Genomic DNA, 15572 nt, shown 5'->3' on the forward strand with positions numbered 1-15572 from the left:
AATCACTAACTTAAACAGCACAAGCTACTAATAATTTGTAAATCTACTATTAATCATGATTACGATCTGGTCGCATTCAAGCGCTTCGTTATCGGAAATTGGACAAGGAATCACGGAGGACACCAGGTTTATTCTTGCCTGTTTATTGGGAAAATTGTATTAAATCCAAAATGATATTTAGCGACCCATTCATTGACAACCATATGCAGTAATCATTCACTGCACCGTTGAGATAGTCAACTTGCTGATAATTTTGGAATTTCTGTCAAATACAGGCTATTTTCACTGTGCATAATAATAATAATAATTGTATATCATTATAATATACACTTTTAACGCTTCTTACCACAAAGTGCCTCACAAATTACAAAAAGACTTGGAGAGCATTACAAAATATAAAACCAGGAACATAATTAGTACAAAAAAACAACAACAGAATACTGAATCCAAATACAAAGTAGTAAAAGAACATTTATACAAATACGTTTTTAAAAGAGACTTAAAAAGAGACAAAGACTCTGCAGATCTAATATCCATTGGCAAACTATTCCATAACATTGGAGCCTTTTTCACCTTTTGTTTTATATCTAGATCTTATCTTATCTCTAGATCTGTTTCATTAAACTGACTGTTGCATTTAACAGTTAGCATACAGTACATGCACTTTGTACTGTTATATGCTTGATTTACGTGTGATTGGACAACGTAAATTGGATAAATTCAGTTTTAATGTTTCTCCCCAACACATTTTTAATCTATTTTTTAATAGAGACAACTCAAGAGACAGTGACAGTTCAAACAAACCAAAACTTCTGAACTCGCATCTTGAAAAGAAAGAAGACTAGTCTAATTTTATTTGCAACAAATCTAAACTGTTAACTGTTAATGCATGTTAACGTCAATATGAAATCAAAAGTCACAAATCTTATTTTTTTCACAGAATGTTGCAGTGTTTATTATAAGTGAATTATCCATGCACATCATTATTTATTTATTTTTATTCATGTGCACTTGTCATTTTTAATCAAAAATGTTAGGCCCCCACTCCCCCTCTTTTCTCACTCTAAAATGTGTTTCACTTGGATATACGTCACAATAGGGAAGAAAAGACTATCGCAACTTCCATTTCATCACTTTAATATCAGGTGTAAACAGCATCACTGATGTGCCTCAAAATGCTAAATAGTTTCTGTAACCACGAATGTTAAGATGATCCAGTCGTTTCAAAAGGAATCCACTCAATCTGGAAGGCTAAAGATTTCCCTTCGCAGATTTCACAACGGGTTGAAGTTGGACACATGGATTCACCATGTTGATCAACAGAAATCTGCTTGGTTTGAAAGTGATGTGAGGTTTGAAGAGCTGTGTTGCTTCATACATCGCAACAATGACAATGGACCTTCATAACCTACAAAATTTTGTTAATGTGTCAAGCTACAAGATTGCCCTAAATAGATGTTCACTTCAATAACCATAGCAGCAAAATCAGTACAGACAAAACTATTTCTGTCTCTTACTTATACATTTAATTACACATCAAAGAAATATATGACTATAAAACCATTTATTAAATGTCTATAAGACCGCTAACTGAGGTGCCAGAAGCCTCCTGAGCTGTGAGACGAGCCTCAGTTGTGCTACGACCATTCCAGTGAACCTGAATTCACCAAGTAAAACATGTTCAACATCCTTCTTTATCCTGGAACAACATTCCAATCAGATTAGAGGGACAAGTTTACAGTTTATGTCAAGTTTAAGCTTACAACTAGTCTTCTTCTTACACCATTCTTATTCACGTATCATTTCCCTCTGATTGTAGGGATAAGTTATAGGTAGTGTTAGGTTTAGGGGTAGTATAGGGTTCGGATTATGTATTTGGACAGGAATGTTGTTCCAGGATCAACAAAAGATGTTGATCAAGGAACATGTCTTGCTGCGGTCACACTAGACTTTGAGCATGCAAAATTTCTTCCAACACTGTAATGGTCATGCTCTGCAGTGTCCTTTTTCTAAATATGAATTCAACATATAACAAATAGTAATGTAGAAAATAAAAAGTAAAAAAATATACAATATACTCGACTATCGACTACTAGAAATATTGTTCTTTTAATTCAGCCAAAAGGTTGTGCCGTGACGTACCTTCAACTGGTCACATGTCTTCACGTGATGCGAATTCATCGGTCATAGTTCACCAACTTTGAAATAAAGCGAAATGCAAAACCAAAGCCACTTCTTTAAAGGAGAACTCTGGTCAATTTTAACATTGAGCTCATTTTTTTGTACATTTGGAGTGCTGTCAATACAGAGAACAACGACAAAAATCGGTGTTGCCTACACCGTGTTATCCTCTTTTTAAAATTTGCACCCTGTTGACTTCAATGGGGCAAGTTTTAAACCTGCTTTTAGCCTCTTAACATCCTTGATGTGTCATTACAAGTGCACAGGTCATGTGAGTGATTCCTTCGGAGTGAACGCGGGTCAATCTGACTGCAGTAGATGTGAAAGACAAGAATAAAAATGATATTTATTTAGCCAGCGCTCATACCTGTATTTACATCCTGTTTTCGGTCAAAGTCCATAGTAATCGATTGTCGAGTTCACGCGCGTGATCATGCGCGTGAACTCGACAATCGATTACTATGGACTTCGACCGAAAACAGGATGTAAATACAGGTATGTGCACTGGCTGAAATAACATAATTTTTATTCATATCTTTCACATCTACTGCAGTCAGATTGACCCGCGTTCACTCTGAAGGAATCACTCACATGACCTGTGCACTTGTAATGACACATCAAGGATGTTAAGAGGCTAAAAGCAGGTTTAAAACTTGTCCCATTGAAGTCAACAGGGTGCAAATTTTAAAAAGAGGATAACACGCTGTAGGCAACACCGATTTTTGTCGTTGTTCTCTGTATTGACAGCACTCCAAATGTACAAAAAAATGAGCTCAATGTTAAAATTGACCGGAGTTCTCCTTTAACGCAAGCCTCAAAGGTTAGCAAAAAAAGGTGTAACGGCTGCTAGCGCTGCTGTACACATGCAGGGAAGGAGACCAGAGGCTTTTTTTGAATGGATGTCAATGGAGGAGAGGCTTCACTACGCTGAATAAAATGCTTTTGTGGGAGATCTGCTAATCTTTTAATGAATCGACAGCCTATCGGCTAATCTTCAACATGTTTGTTCTTAAACATCCATTTTGGATTGATCTATTTTAAGAGTTTACACCAAAAAAACACTGTTTTATAAGAGAAGTCATGGACAATTGCGTGACAGGTAGGATAATTCAGTTTATGGCACTTCTCATTCATTTCAATGGTATCTGCAAACAGCACAACTCTCAACAAAATTCAATGACGTCAAGGCTGTAACTCGTATCTCACAATAATAAGACCATGGAAACTTTTCGCATTAGCTTGTGTTTCCAGTCTGACACATAAAGTGTAGTAACTGAACATAAAGTGTAGTGTGCAACATAAAGTGTAGAACAAAATTGTTGGTATCTTCGAAAACACAGGAAAAATAGCTCTCTGAGTAATGACAATTAAAAGGATAGTTCACCCAAAAATTTTAATTCTGTCATTAATTACTCATCCTTATGTCGTTCCAAACCCGTAAGACTTTCGTTCATCTTCGGAACAAGATTTTTTAATGAAATCTGAAAGCTTTCTTGCAGAAACTCAAACGTGTGCTGCGTAACACAAGATTGAACCTCATTGGTTCTCGCACGTCAAGCTTGAGCTTCCATTTACCACAATTGATTTGTGAGTTGATGAATGTTTAAGTGAAAAGCATCAAAGTGTCAGTTGAGTAGCTGTCAACGGAGGGATAGAAATCTCTCAGATTTCATCAAAAACATCTTTATTTGTGTTCCAAAAATGAACAAAAGTCTTACGAGTTTGGAACAACGAGGGTGAGTAATTAATGACAGAATCTTTCATTTCAAACTATCCCTTTAATAGATGATCACACTGCCGCAGCTTATTTTTGTGCTATAGACCGGTTGCCATAATATTATCTTTTGAGTAGAATGAAAATGATTTTACTTTACAATACAAAGGTAATATTTGTATTTGATCACAATTTAATCATAATGAATTCTCCTGATGGACACTCATGGCCTATGTTATTAGTTTATACATACCTTATTAGTTTGCTATGTTTTTATCCATGCACCATGTCTTGGTTATTTTTGATTTATATAAAATAAAATAAAAACCGACAGTTTAATAAGCCACATTTTTAGAGTATTCAGAACTGAATCTGAATATAAATATGAGGTTGTTTGTTTAAATATTCCAGGTATTCTCTCCTTTTATCTCTCTCTCTCTCTGTACTGTCTCCTCTCTGGGTTGACCGGGTTCATGTATGACTGCCTTTGGGCCTTAGTAACGGTCGCCAAGCCTCTGATCCCATAGCAACCGGTCACTTGGTTTTGTAAGGCAGAAGGAGAGGACACGCACACACTCTAACACACATCAAACCAAATGTAACACTCCTACAATTCTGACGGATATCATTGCTGACTATGGCCTGCACAGTTCTCTATCTGCTCCCTTCGATTTGACGAATAACAAGTTCTGCGAATCCAAACCTGAATCTAAACCACAGCTCCGTTTATAAGACTAGATTATTTGAGTTCCAGTGGTCCACTATCACAAAAAAATATAGACTGATCAGAATCCAGAAGCGATAACCATAAAAGAAAGGTTAAATTTTATCACTTCCACACATACCACACACACACACACACACACACACACAGGCACATACGTGAATGAAACAGGCGCCAACATCAACATTAACACCTGATTGGGTATGGAGGTAACCATGGATACTGGTCTTGCCTAGCAACAGGCTCAAATGCATAAGTTGTAAACCCCGCCTACCTAAAGGAAGCTGAGAGAACACACATACCTGCACTTTCTCGCACACACATACCTGCACATGCTCGCACACACAGTCTCTCATTTGTCACTATCCACCCACCTCTTGTTTTTTCTTCCTGTTTACGCCCCCATGCTCCCCCCAGCCCGAATCAGCAGGGTCCCTGGAGGGAAAATTGCCGCCTGTCATTGGCTAACTGCATCTCCATGGTGATGCAGCTGCAGCTGTGGTCGTGCATGCGACAGAGAAACACAGTGTGTGTAAATCTCATCCCAGCCAATAATGCTGTCAGATCTGTAAACTGAGATGAGAGTTCACTTCAGCCACCTGTGCAGGTGTGTTTTTAGTAATGCCAAACAAGGGACTACCAATATCCAACAAGTGTTCCTAGCAATAATTTTGATCAAACAATTCAAATATATTTATATGTAACCAGCCACTGTTGTTGTAATTTTGGACACGTCTGAAATGGGTCCTATCATTGACATGACCTGAAGTTAAAGTAAATACACTAGAAAAATGTGCTCTTTTCAAGGGTGTGGATTTAAAAGTGTAAGAACATAAGGTGGGCTAAGCGTTTAAGACATACATGCACAGTTCAGTTGATTGATAAGGTTTCATCATCACTTTAACTTAATGTTGTTAAAATTACTATACTGTACTGTTTCATTCCAATTTTTAAAATGCCCCTACAATGGTTTTTCGAATATTACCTTTCAAGAGGTGTGTATAATAGCTGTAATAAAATGCTTTTTTGGGAGATCCGCTAATCTTTCAATGAATTGACAGCCTATCGGCAAATCTTCAACATGTTTGCTCTTAAACATCCATTTTGGATTGATCTATTTTAAGAGTTTACACCAAAGAAACACTGTTTTATAAGAGAAGTCATGGACAATTGCGTGACAGGTAGGATAATTCAGTTTATGGCACTTCTCATTCATTTCAATGGTATCTGCAAACAGCACAACTCTGAACAAAATTCAATGACGTCAAGGCTGTAACTCGTATCTCACAATAATAAGACCATGGAAACTGTTTGTGAATGTAAAAGGTCTGCAAAGTTTTAAAGATCAAAGCACACGACAAATAAAGTTATTGTCTCCTAAAGAAAAAATAGATTCTGAACTGCCGAAACGAATCATCAGCAACTTCAGTCCCAGATCCTGTTACATACCTACACAACAATGTAAAAAAATGTAATGGCAGCCTATTGTCTTCAGACTCTGTAGTCGTAGCTAAAGCCTGGAAGAGTTTGGTTCGTGTTGTTGACATGTTGAGAAGACACTGCTTTCCGTGCAGTGAATCCACTTTGTATGCACTTCAAAAGGATGAGGACTCACGCTGGAATTGATACAGGAAAACAGACGCCATTGTTACTGTTTGTGTCACTGAGTAAAAATGCTGAGGAAGCCTCTGGAGCTGAAATTCAGATATAGTAATGGGAGTTTTGTTTCCGTTTCACGTGCTGTAAGTGGTAGACCAATCACAATAGACTTGGCCATCTGACCAATCAGAGCAGAGTAGGCTCACAGAAAGGAGGGGTTAGAGATCTTCGAACGAATCGTTTCAGACTCTCCAAAGAAAAGTTTTTTGACATTGGATGCATGTAAACCTATGTAGGAGACCTCCAAAACTAAATTAGGAACCTTTAAAATAGCATAATAGGGGCACTTTAAAAGAAGAATTAATGTAAGCGCTTTTATAAAAGTACAATCTACGCCTCTGCCATTAAAGCCTCCAAAATGGGTCACATTCACTTCCATTGTAAGTGCCTCATTGTAAACTTGATTTTTACAATAATAAAAACAATTGATAAAAACAAAATGAGAGACAATTAGTTTTAATGTTGCTAATCAACATTTTTACAAACAAATGCTGAGCTTAAATGGATAGTTCCTGTCGGATAAAATCTTGTCATTTTTTACTCATCCTCATGTCATTCCAAACCTGTATGACTTTCTCTCTTCTGCAAAACACAAATTCTAAAGAATGTTAGTTTCTCAAAATATCTTCTGTTGTTCCACAGAAGAAAGAAAGTAAAGCATGTATGGAACAACAATAGGGAGAGTAAATGATGATATAATTTAACATATAGTGGCCTGATTTAGAGAATTTCACCAATTTATCGCATTACAGAATTTGTTATTGATTGACAGGCACAAAACCATTTTGCTTTTCGTAATGCTGCAATGGCAGTTAGACTTAATGTCATTTCATGAAGTTTTAGCCCAGAGTAAACAAATTAAAGATGACAGTTTGACACATCTGTGCCTGGAGTGACTAGTACCAACAGAGAACTGCCTGATGTATAACTGATATAAGAGACCTCAGGAAGATGAAGTCGTCTTGTGTGTTCAAATGAGGCAGGTCAGGTTCACATGTGCATAGGTTGCTATGGCCAGGGGTGTAGAAATGATTTCTGAAAATGTCAGGACGAATATTAAAGTTGAAGAATCCCAAACCTCAATAGATTTGTGATCTAAACCTATGGATTTTTCATTATTAACATCATTATTTTATTTATTTGTTATTTAAATGAACATTATGTATCCATATGTTTTGTCTATGTGTAGATTTTTTTTTCTATAGGTCTAAGCTCTCAAATATTTTGATCTTTCACATATTCAAACTCCAAACCAGCAGCATGTCTTGGTTATGTGTTAACCACAAATCTGTACTACTTTGTGGTATCTTTTGTGGTGCTTTTTTTTGTCTATCTGCAGCTTATTAAATGAAAGGGTTAGTTAATCCAAAAATGAAAATTCAGTCATTAATAACTCATCCGCATGTCGTTCCAAACCTGTAAGACTTTTGTTCATCTTCAGAACACAAATGAAGATCTTTTGAATGAAATCTGAGATCATTCTGTCCCTCCATTGACAGCCTACGCAACTACCACTTTCAGGCCCCAGAAAGGTAATCCATATGACTCCAGTGGTTTAACCTCAAGTTTATCAAGTGACAAGAGTGGTTTGTTTGCGCTTTTTTTTAAGATCCTACCGTTTTGGAACATGAGGGTGAGTAATTAATGACAGAATTTTCATTTTTGAGTGAACTAACCCTTGAATTCATTGTATAAAAAAGTTTCACAGTAAAAAAAATCCGTTTGTGTAGAGAGAAAGTCATACAGAGGAACGACACGACGTTGAGTAAATTATGACAGAATTTTGTGTTATTCCTTGAACGACCCTGTGAACTTGATTTGACAAACAGTTTTCTGTCCTGTGATGACGCATTTCCTGTTGAAACAGGAAGTTTGAGCAGGACGTCAGTAGTGAACCATAATTCGCTAGTTGCTAGCTGGTTGCAGGTGGCCTTAAAATATAATGATCATCTCCTGAAAAATCAGCCAGGCAGTTATGATGAACACCTTACCTACATTAAACATATCCTGTTAGCAGCCCATTCTAACATTATTTAAATATTCATAAGGCTTCATGCATAATACAGTACCTGAGTGGTGATCCAGTCTGCTGAGAGGCCGATGGGAACTCAGCTCCTCCCTCCTCCTATCACAGGAAACATGATAATGGATTCTGAATTTATGATTAAGAATGCCATAAAGAATGATCAATATGGACTGTCATCTGCTGGAACACACACACACACACACATCCAAAACAGCTGCACATTGGTGGGGGAGGGGGTCTCACTGTTGTTGCCAAGCAACAGCAGATACACCATTCTCAGAATTGTGACTGTATGGGAGCAATGAGAGAGAGAAAGAGAGTTACACATTAAATGGCTATTTCTGTGTGAAATTGTATCAAATTGTTTTAATTATGCTTTAGTTGTCAGGTAACAAGTGAATGGTTGTGACAACTTACCCCATATAATGTGAAACATCGTTTTATTTATTTAATTTTAGCCAAGATGTTACTGTATGCGTCTCAACAGAAATTGACTTACAAAAAAAAAAAACCGTCTTTGAGAAAAATACGTAAGTAAAAAGTGTGACAACGAACTATCCTCTCTCAACTTCCCTTATACATTCATATAATTTTGAAATATAAATGCAGATAAAAATTCTCTGCAGGCATGTTATGTGTCAACTACCCGTGTGTGAGCATCCAATGCTGAGAAAATATCTGCAAACTGTTCACAGATGGCTTGTCAAGTAACAAACACATCATCATTCCACACACACACACATACACACACACCCTACAGTGCCACAGCTGAGGTCGTATTTGTGCCAGTTTTCAGGCATTTTAACTCTTTGATCTTTGAACAATCATTTCATACCTCCTTCTCTCCCTCTCTCCCATCTTTTTATTTCCCCTCTCTTAGATATACCACTTTGACAATCTCAGCATCAAAGCTTTGCACTGTTCACCATGGCAACTGCCTCCATTCAATTTTATTCGTCAGTTTAAAAAGAACAGAGCCGAGAATAACAACATCCTAGAGTGCGACAGGAGTGATGTGGTTATTAGCCCCGCCCACCCGTCAGAAATACAGGCGGAAGAAGCATGTCCGACTGACAAGACGATGATCTGTTCACACCTACGTAAGAGAGTGGGAAGAAGAAAAAAAGAGAAAAGTTGAATAAATCACTGTTGACATATTATGCGAATAATTAAAACAATAAAATATCAAATTTACTTTTTTAATTAAAAACATGTTAAATTCTATTAATTATTTACTAATTTTAATAGATAAATCACAGTAGACACATGCACACATACTCACTCACACTGTTGTCCTTCAATCGTTTGATCTGACCCTAACTTCAGTCAACATCGCCCTCTGCAGGACAGACCTGCACTTCCACCTGATCAGCTCTAGATAATTTAGTTATTTATCAGAGTTGATTTAGACAGGTGATAATCACATATTTAAGTATTAACGCTGAAAATTAAAACTTTTCCAGCTTTCAGTATAACTTCACTAAGCCCAAATGGTTTTTAAAAAAATAAGCTAAAACATCTGCCAGCTTTCACATCACATACTTTCATCGGAAAATCCTTGACAATTTTTGTCGTTCTCATTTGTAGATTGTTCGTGTTGGGTCATAATAATATTCTCTCAGTACAAATTCATTCTTTATCTGTAGAAGCATTCTGTAGGCTATCTATCTGTGCTAAAATATATCTGTAATAGAAATCCAGGTGTTGGTGCCTTTTAAAACATCCAGGCCTATGTATATGAGGCTAAAAATTGAGCAACGAATTTGTTACTTACTTCGTTTCTTCTTGCAAACTTTCAAAACTATAGTCAAAACAATAACAGAGCATTCTGGAATACATGTATGAATATACATATATACATGTATTCATATATATATATATAAATGCCAGCAGCATAAACTGTTAAAAGGTAGTCAGTTCTATGTACTTATAACAGGGCTGCCAACTTTTGAGTTCAACTTGAAGTGAGTGTAAACTAAGGGAACCTTATCAGCTGGTACATTAGGCTAGAATAGGCTATACTATTTAAGTAGGCTACATTATAAATATTACTATACATTACTATAATAGTAATGATATGATATTAATATTACTGCAGTATAAAAATACTACAATATCAACAACTGATTTGTAGCCTATAATTAGCCTAATACAAGGCACTTTTTATAATAAGGTTATATTTTAGAGATATGAGTAAAAATAGAATGAGTACTGTATGTAATATAGTGCCTATATTTAGCAAAATGCTCCTCTCTAGAGTTAATTTGTCTACCTAGCTATGCTATTGTCACTGAATGGCTTGTCTGAGGTAAATGTAGCCTAACATTATGTTGTGACATATTGGTTATAAGCTGTTTTGACGTCTTTCCGCGGTTGAAACACTGATTGATCCATTATGTTACATGATACATTAACAGTAAGTTGCACTGTATCTTTCAACATACCTTCTGAAGTTCAGTCATGTTTATTTCGTGCTATAAATAGTAGTAAAGAGGAAGTGATGATCGGTGCACGTGCCTGTTGAACTGAGGCACATTAAAGAGCGCCAAAACGTTAGGCTATTTATTGTTTCAGTAAAATTGACAGATTTTGAAAGCTGGCAGTTTGTTTCCTGCTCTGTCTCCTCTCCTCACTGCTCCACCATGTTTTTTCACTGCTTGAGGAAATGGATGTGTGGTGTGAGAGTGTGAGAACAGTGTCAATCGCGAGAATCTCGCGCTAAATGCGTGAGAGTTAGCAGCCTTGACTTATGTGTTCTAGAATAACCTAGCAACCAGTCAGGAAAGCTTAGCAACCAGGTAGAACACTAGAAAACTTTTTGAATGCCTGGCAAGAAGCCAGAACAAATTAGCAATGTCTGCCAAATGTACATTACTTTCTTGGCTCTCGAAGTCACCATAGAATCAAAATGGACAATTCATATTTTTTAAGAAATATTGCAGTATTAATTAAAAATGATTTATCCTTGCACATTATTCTTTTTTTATTTTTTTTATTCATGTGCCTTCACATTCTTTAATCAAAATAACTTCCCCTTGCAGCAACAGCAAACCACAATGGTCAAAATCAAGTCCCTCCCTACATTTTTTCTTGTTCGAGAAGCCGTTTCACTCGGATATATGTCACAATAAGGAAGACAAGACTAAGTTTTCATGCCGAATTCAAACATAGAGGTAAACTGATAAACAATTTGTAATTGAATGTTTTGCTGTCATCAACAGCAATTCATGTGGGCCCATTTTGGTTATGAGCGTTGCCTAAGAAATGAAAAATATCTGAATCTGGGGATGTTTACAATTCTGAGTAGAATCTCAGAGTTACAATAATTCCGACATGACGCTTTAGATCAAACCATTCATATTACGGACCTTTATTAAAAGGAAACTCAGACCTTTATAAAAAAATTAAACCCCTTTATTGTTTCTCAAATACAAAAGAAATACAAAAAGAAACACAGACAGCAAGAGAGACACTCAGTCAGCGGCAGCAGTCTGAAGTACAGCTCAGTCTTTTGGTTCAGTACGCAGTCTGTTTTCCTCATCCAAGATCTAGGCCAGGTCGCTCTTGTCCGTGACCTCAGCGTGGCTGGTGTCCGAGCCGCCCGGCGCCAGCAGAGTTCTGCGGTTGTAGTGGTGGCCCTTCATGATGCCTGAGTTGTTGTTTTCATTGAGGATTTGTTTCTGTTTCTGCCGGTTGAGGGACTGGACCAGGCCGAGCACCACGGCGGCGAGCGAGTACTGGCCCGTGAGCTTCCTCGGCTGCAGGATGAGCGGGTTGGGCTGCACGCGGCCCATCAGGAAGTGCGTGCGGATCTTGCCTTCCTGTTCACTGATGCCCTTCACGTAGATCTCGCCTCGGTACTCGAAGGCGAAGCCGCGCTCGTTCAGGATGGCGTAGGTCTCCTCTGGGAGCTGGATCTTGCCGCTGACACCCGTGCTGTCCATACGACTTGCCAGATTGACCGTCTTCCCCCAAATATCATACTGCGGCTTTTTAGCGCCGATGACTCCGGCCACCACAGAGCCATGTGCCATACCTGAGGGAGAGAGCGAACAGAGTCAGCATCAGCAAATTCACCCTGTTGAAAAGACATGATGGTGCAAGCTGCAATGGAGCTACATTTCAGCCTTTTAATAGAGTGCAAGGGCCCAGTTTCGAAAGTACAAATTCTATTCAATTTCATCACAAAACACTACCTTTTTTTGTGATGATAATAATGACGAGTCCTGAAGCTGTCATTGATTTTGTTTTATTTATTTGACTGTTTTATGACATGTTAGCATCTAAGGTTATTTTCAGGGTAAGAACAGGGTAGAATCAGCAAAAAAAAAAAAAAAAAAAAAAAGGTAAATAAATAAATAAATAATGAATATACTTAGAAGGTGATGAGGGCTAGATAAACATGAAAAATAATTTATCAGAATTTAAAATAACTGTTTTCTATTTTAAAATATCTTTTATTTATGTGATGGCAAAGCTGAATTGATCCTTCATAAATCATTGTAATATGCTGATTTGGTGCTTGAGAAACATTTCTTATTATTATTAGTTGAAAACAGTTGTGCTGCGTAAAATTTTTGTGGACACCTTGATACATTTTTTTCAGGAATTTCTGACGAACAGTATTTATTTGACATTTAAATCTTTTTAAATTTCTTCACTGTCACTTTTGATAAATTTTATGGATCCTTGCTGAATAAAAGTTTCTTTCAAAACAACATTTTTAAATGGTTGTGTACAGAAAGATAAAATTTAGATTTTTTAAGTACATTTGAGATAGAAATTCTAGAAGTTTTCAATTTGATAAAAACAAAACTAAGAACTACATTACCCAAGATCCTGAAAGTATCAGTAACCATGGAAACAGGAATAGTGACTGCCCACTCCCACAAAGCATTGCAAAAGATATACCTGTACTCAAGTACGGCTCCTTACAACCTCAAAAACCTTATGTGAATATTTCATCAAAAAATATCTTTCCCAATTATTAATTGTAATGTTCTGAATCTTCTCAGAGCTGGTTGGTTTCATTCATGACTTTAAATCAATATAAAAAAATTCTGAAATTCCTATGGAGGAAATAAACATGTAAAATACGTTTGGAATCAAGGCTGATAAAAAATGTTGGCAGTCACTGTTGTGCTCCATTGTCATTTTAAAATGTGTTTCTAAAAAAATAGTGTTTAAATCATTTGACTCTTACCGATTCTGAGTTGGAAGTTGTTAAATGAATGTTTGTTGATCTCCTGAATGCTTTCATTCAGAGCAATGGCGAAATCTGCCAGCGCACACAGATGCCCCCATTTATCCTCACATTGCTATGGTAACACACATATATAGAAAGATTAGTGCACAAGCTAACTCTTTTTCAAACTACAGACACTGCTTATAAGAAGACATCAGATAATATGTTTTAGCATGAGTGAGTGTGTATGCTTCTGTAGGCCTGTGTGTGTTTTCATACTTGTTTCTCAGGAGACAGTCCTGACACAGCCATGTATGTACTGCCGATGGTCTTTATCTTCTCGATGTCCTGAAATCTCTCCTCCCCCAGCAGCTGTAGAGAGAGAATCATTCAAATATGACAGTCTACATATGTAACATTAAACTTTTACTAGCAGCTTTTGAGCAGGTGTGATGGAACTGTGCATCTTAGATGAAACATCAATATTAAAAGTGCCCATATTATGCTTTTTTAATGGTTCCTAATTTTAAAAACACTTTACAGGGGACCTATTATGCCCATTTTTACAAGATGTTATATAAGTCTCTGGTGTTCCCAGAATGTGTCTGTGAAGTTTCAGCTTAAAATACCCCACAGATCATCTATTATAGCATGTCATCTTTGCCCCTGTTTGGGTATAAGCAAAAAAAAACAACCTTTTAAATGCAAATGAGCTGTTGCTCCTGTCCCCCTTTCCAGAAGAGGTTTACAGCTCATACTTCATATACTCCGGCAACAACAAAACTGGAGAGTCTCACACAGACAAAATGTCAGAAATTGTCAGTAGTGATGTTCAGCCTTACATGTTCAAACCGGAGTTGGACACTGATGGAGAGACTCTGGAAGAAGTTACAACTTTTAGAATGCAACTGGATGTTTCTGAAGGGTTAGTGGATACATTTATGTAGAGTAAAGTTGATTCAGCTCATCATACACTAGCATGTACCATCATGTTAAAGCGTAACTCTCACCAAAATGCAAACTTTTGTTTAAATTGACCGTATTTTCGTTTTCGGTCAAATTGCCTTTTGAATGGGAGTGCTAGGGGCACTTAGCCTGGAAATCCAGACCCAAATCTGAAAGATTAAGGGTCTGGCATCGAGTAATGAAAATCGCCCAACTCGAGGGGCGGCACCAAGCATGCATTTGAAAATCTCACTGCACGCAATTGGATAACACTACGACCAATCACTGTCGTGATTGCGCTGTCACTAGCGCTGTCGTCTCGCCTCTGGCCCGCCTATATCAGATACACCGATGTGATTGGTGCAGCTCGGCTACAAGGGCATAGTTAATGAGCATCATTACTCAATGCCAGAGTGATTCGCTGAGCAAATTCAAATTGAACTCTGGATTTCCAGGGTAAAGGGCACTACTATGATGGCATCAAAAGAAAAGAAAATACGGTCAATCTTAAAAGTGGCGTTTCCATCCTAATTATGCTTTTAAACGAAAGTTTGCCTCAGGTAGATTCACAAAAAGACCCAAGGTTGCATTTTGCAGAGAGTTACGCTTTTTTTTCTTTTATAAACAACTTTTGTGCAAATCCAGCGTTGAGCTGACCCTCGTTTGTGAAGTAGTCCGGGGTAAAATAATTTCCGCAAACACTTTAACGACTTTCTTCGGCACACTTCCTTCATAAATAAAATTCAACTACGGTGTCCTCAGTGGCTCAGATGCCAGGAGTCTATGGAGACTCTTATGTTCGTTGGTATATCCAATACCAATAACAGAACATTTGTCAAGGTTTTTGACGCAGACGTATATCTCAGCTGCTACAGTGAGGAAACAGAAACGGCAGACTGCTGCGGTTTACTCAGGGCGGATCTATGCTAATAGGGCAGATCGTCACCAGTCGATCCATATACCAGCATAATAGGTCCCCTTTAATTTTCTCATAATATACATTACAGCATCACCTCTTTTCTCACAGTGTCTGAAGTGGTTCGATAAAGGATTCAGCCTCTCTAAACCCCTCCTTTCCGAGCGCCTACTCTGCTCTGATTGGACAGATGGCTGAGTCTATTGTGATTGGTCTACTGCT

The 15572-nt window shown here is 37.4% G+C and overlaps 1 protein-coding gene across 2 annotated transcripts in view; it reads right to left on the minus strand.

Annotated features, from left to right (window-relative positions):
- Positions 1–11694: 11694 nt before the first annotated feature.
- The window catches only part of adcy8 (adenylate cyclase 8 (brain)), a 50770-nt gene continuing 46892 nt past the window's right edge, over positions 11695–15572 (minus strand). The window contains exons 15-17 of one of the 2 annotated variants that reach the window (XM_079875303.1): positions 13769–13861; positions 13508–13622; positions 11695–12340 (exon numbers count right to left, since the gene is read on the minus strand). In XM_079875303.1, coding sequence (XP_079731429.1) covers positions 11853–12340; positions 13508–13622; positions 13769–13861 — 696 coding nt within the window. In that variant the 3' untranslated portion in view covers positions 11695–11852. The remainder of the gene's footprint in view (positions 12341–13507; positions 13623–13768; positions 13862–15572) is intronic. The other variant, XM_079875302.1, reaches the window with a different exon arrangement.

This window comes from Squalius cephalus (genome assembly GCF_949319135.1).
Source record: "Squalius cephalus genome assembly, chromosome: 7".
Lineage (NCBI taxonomy): Eukaryota > Metazoa > Chordata > Actinopteri > Cypriniformes > Leuciscidae > Squalius > Squalius cephalus.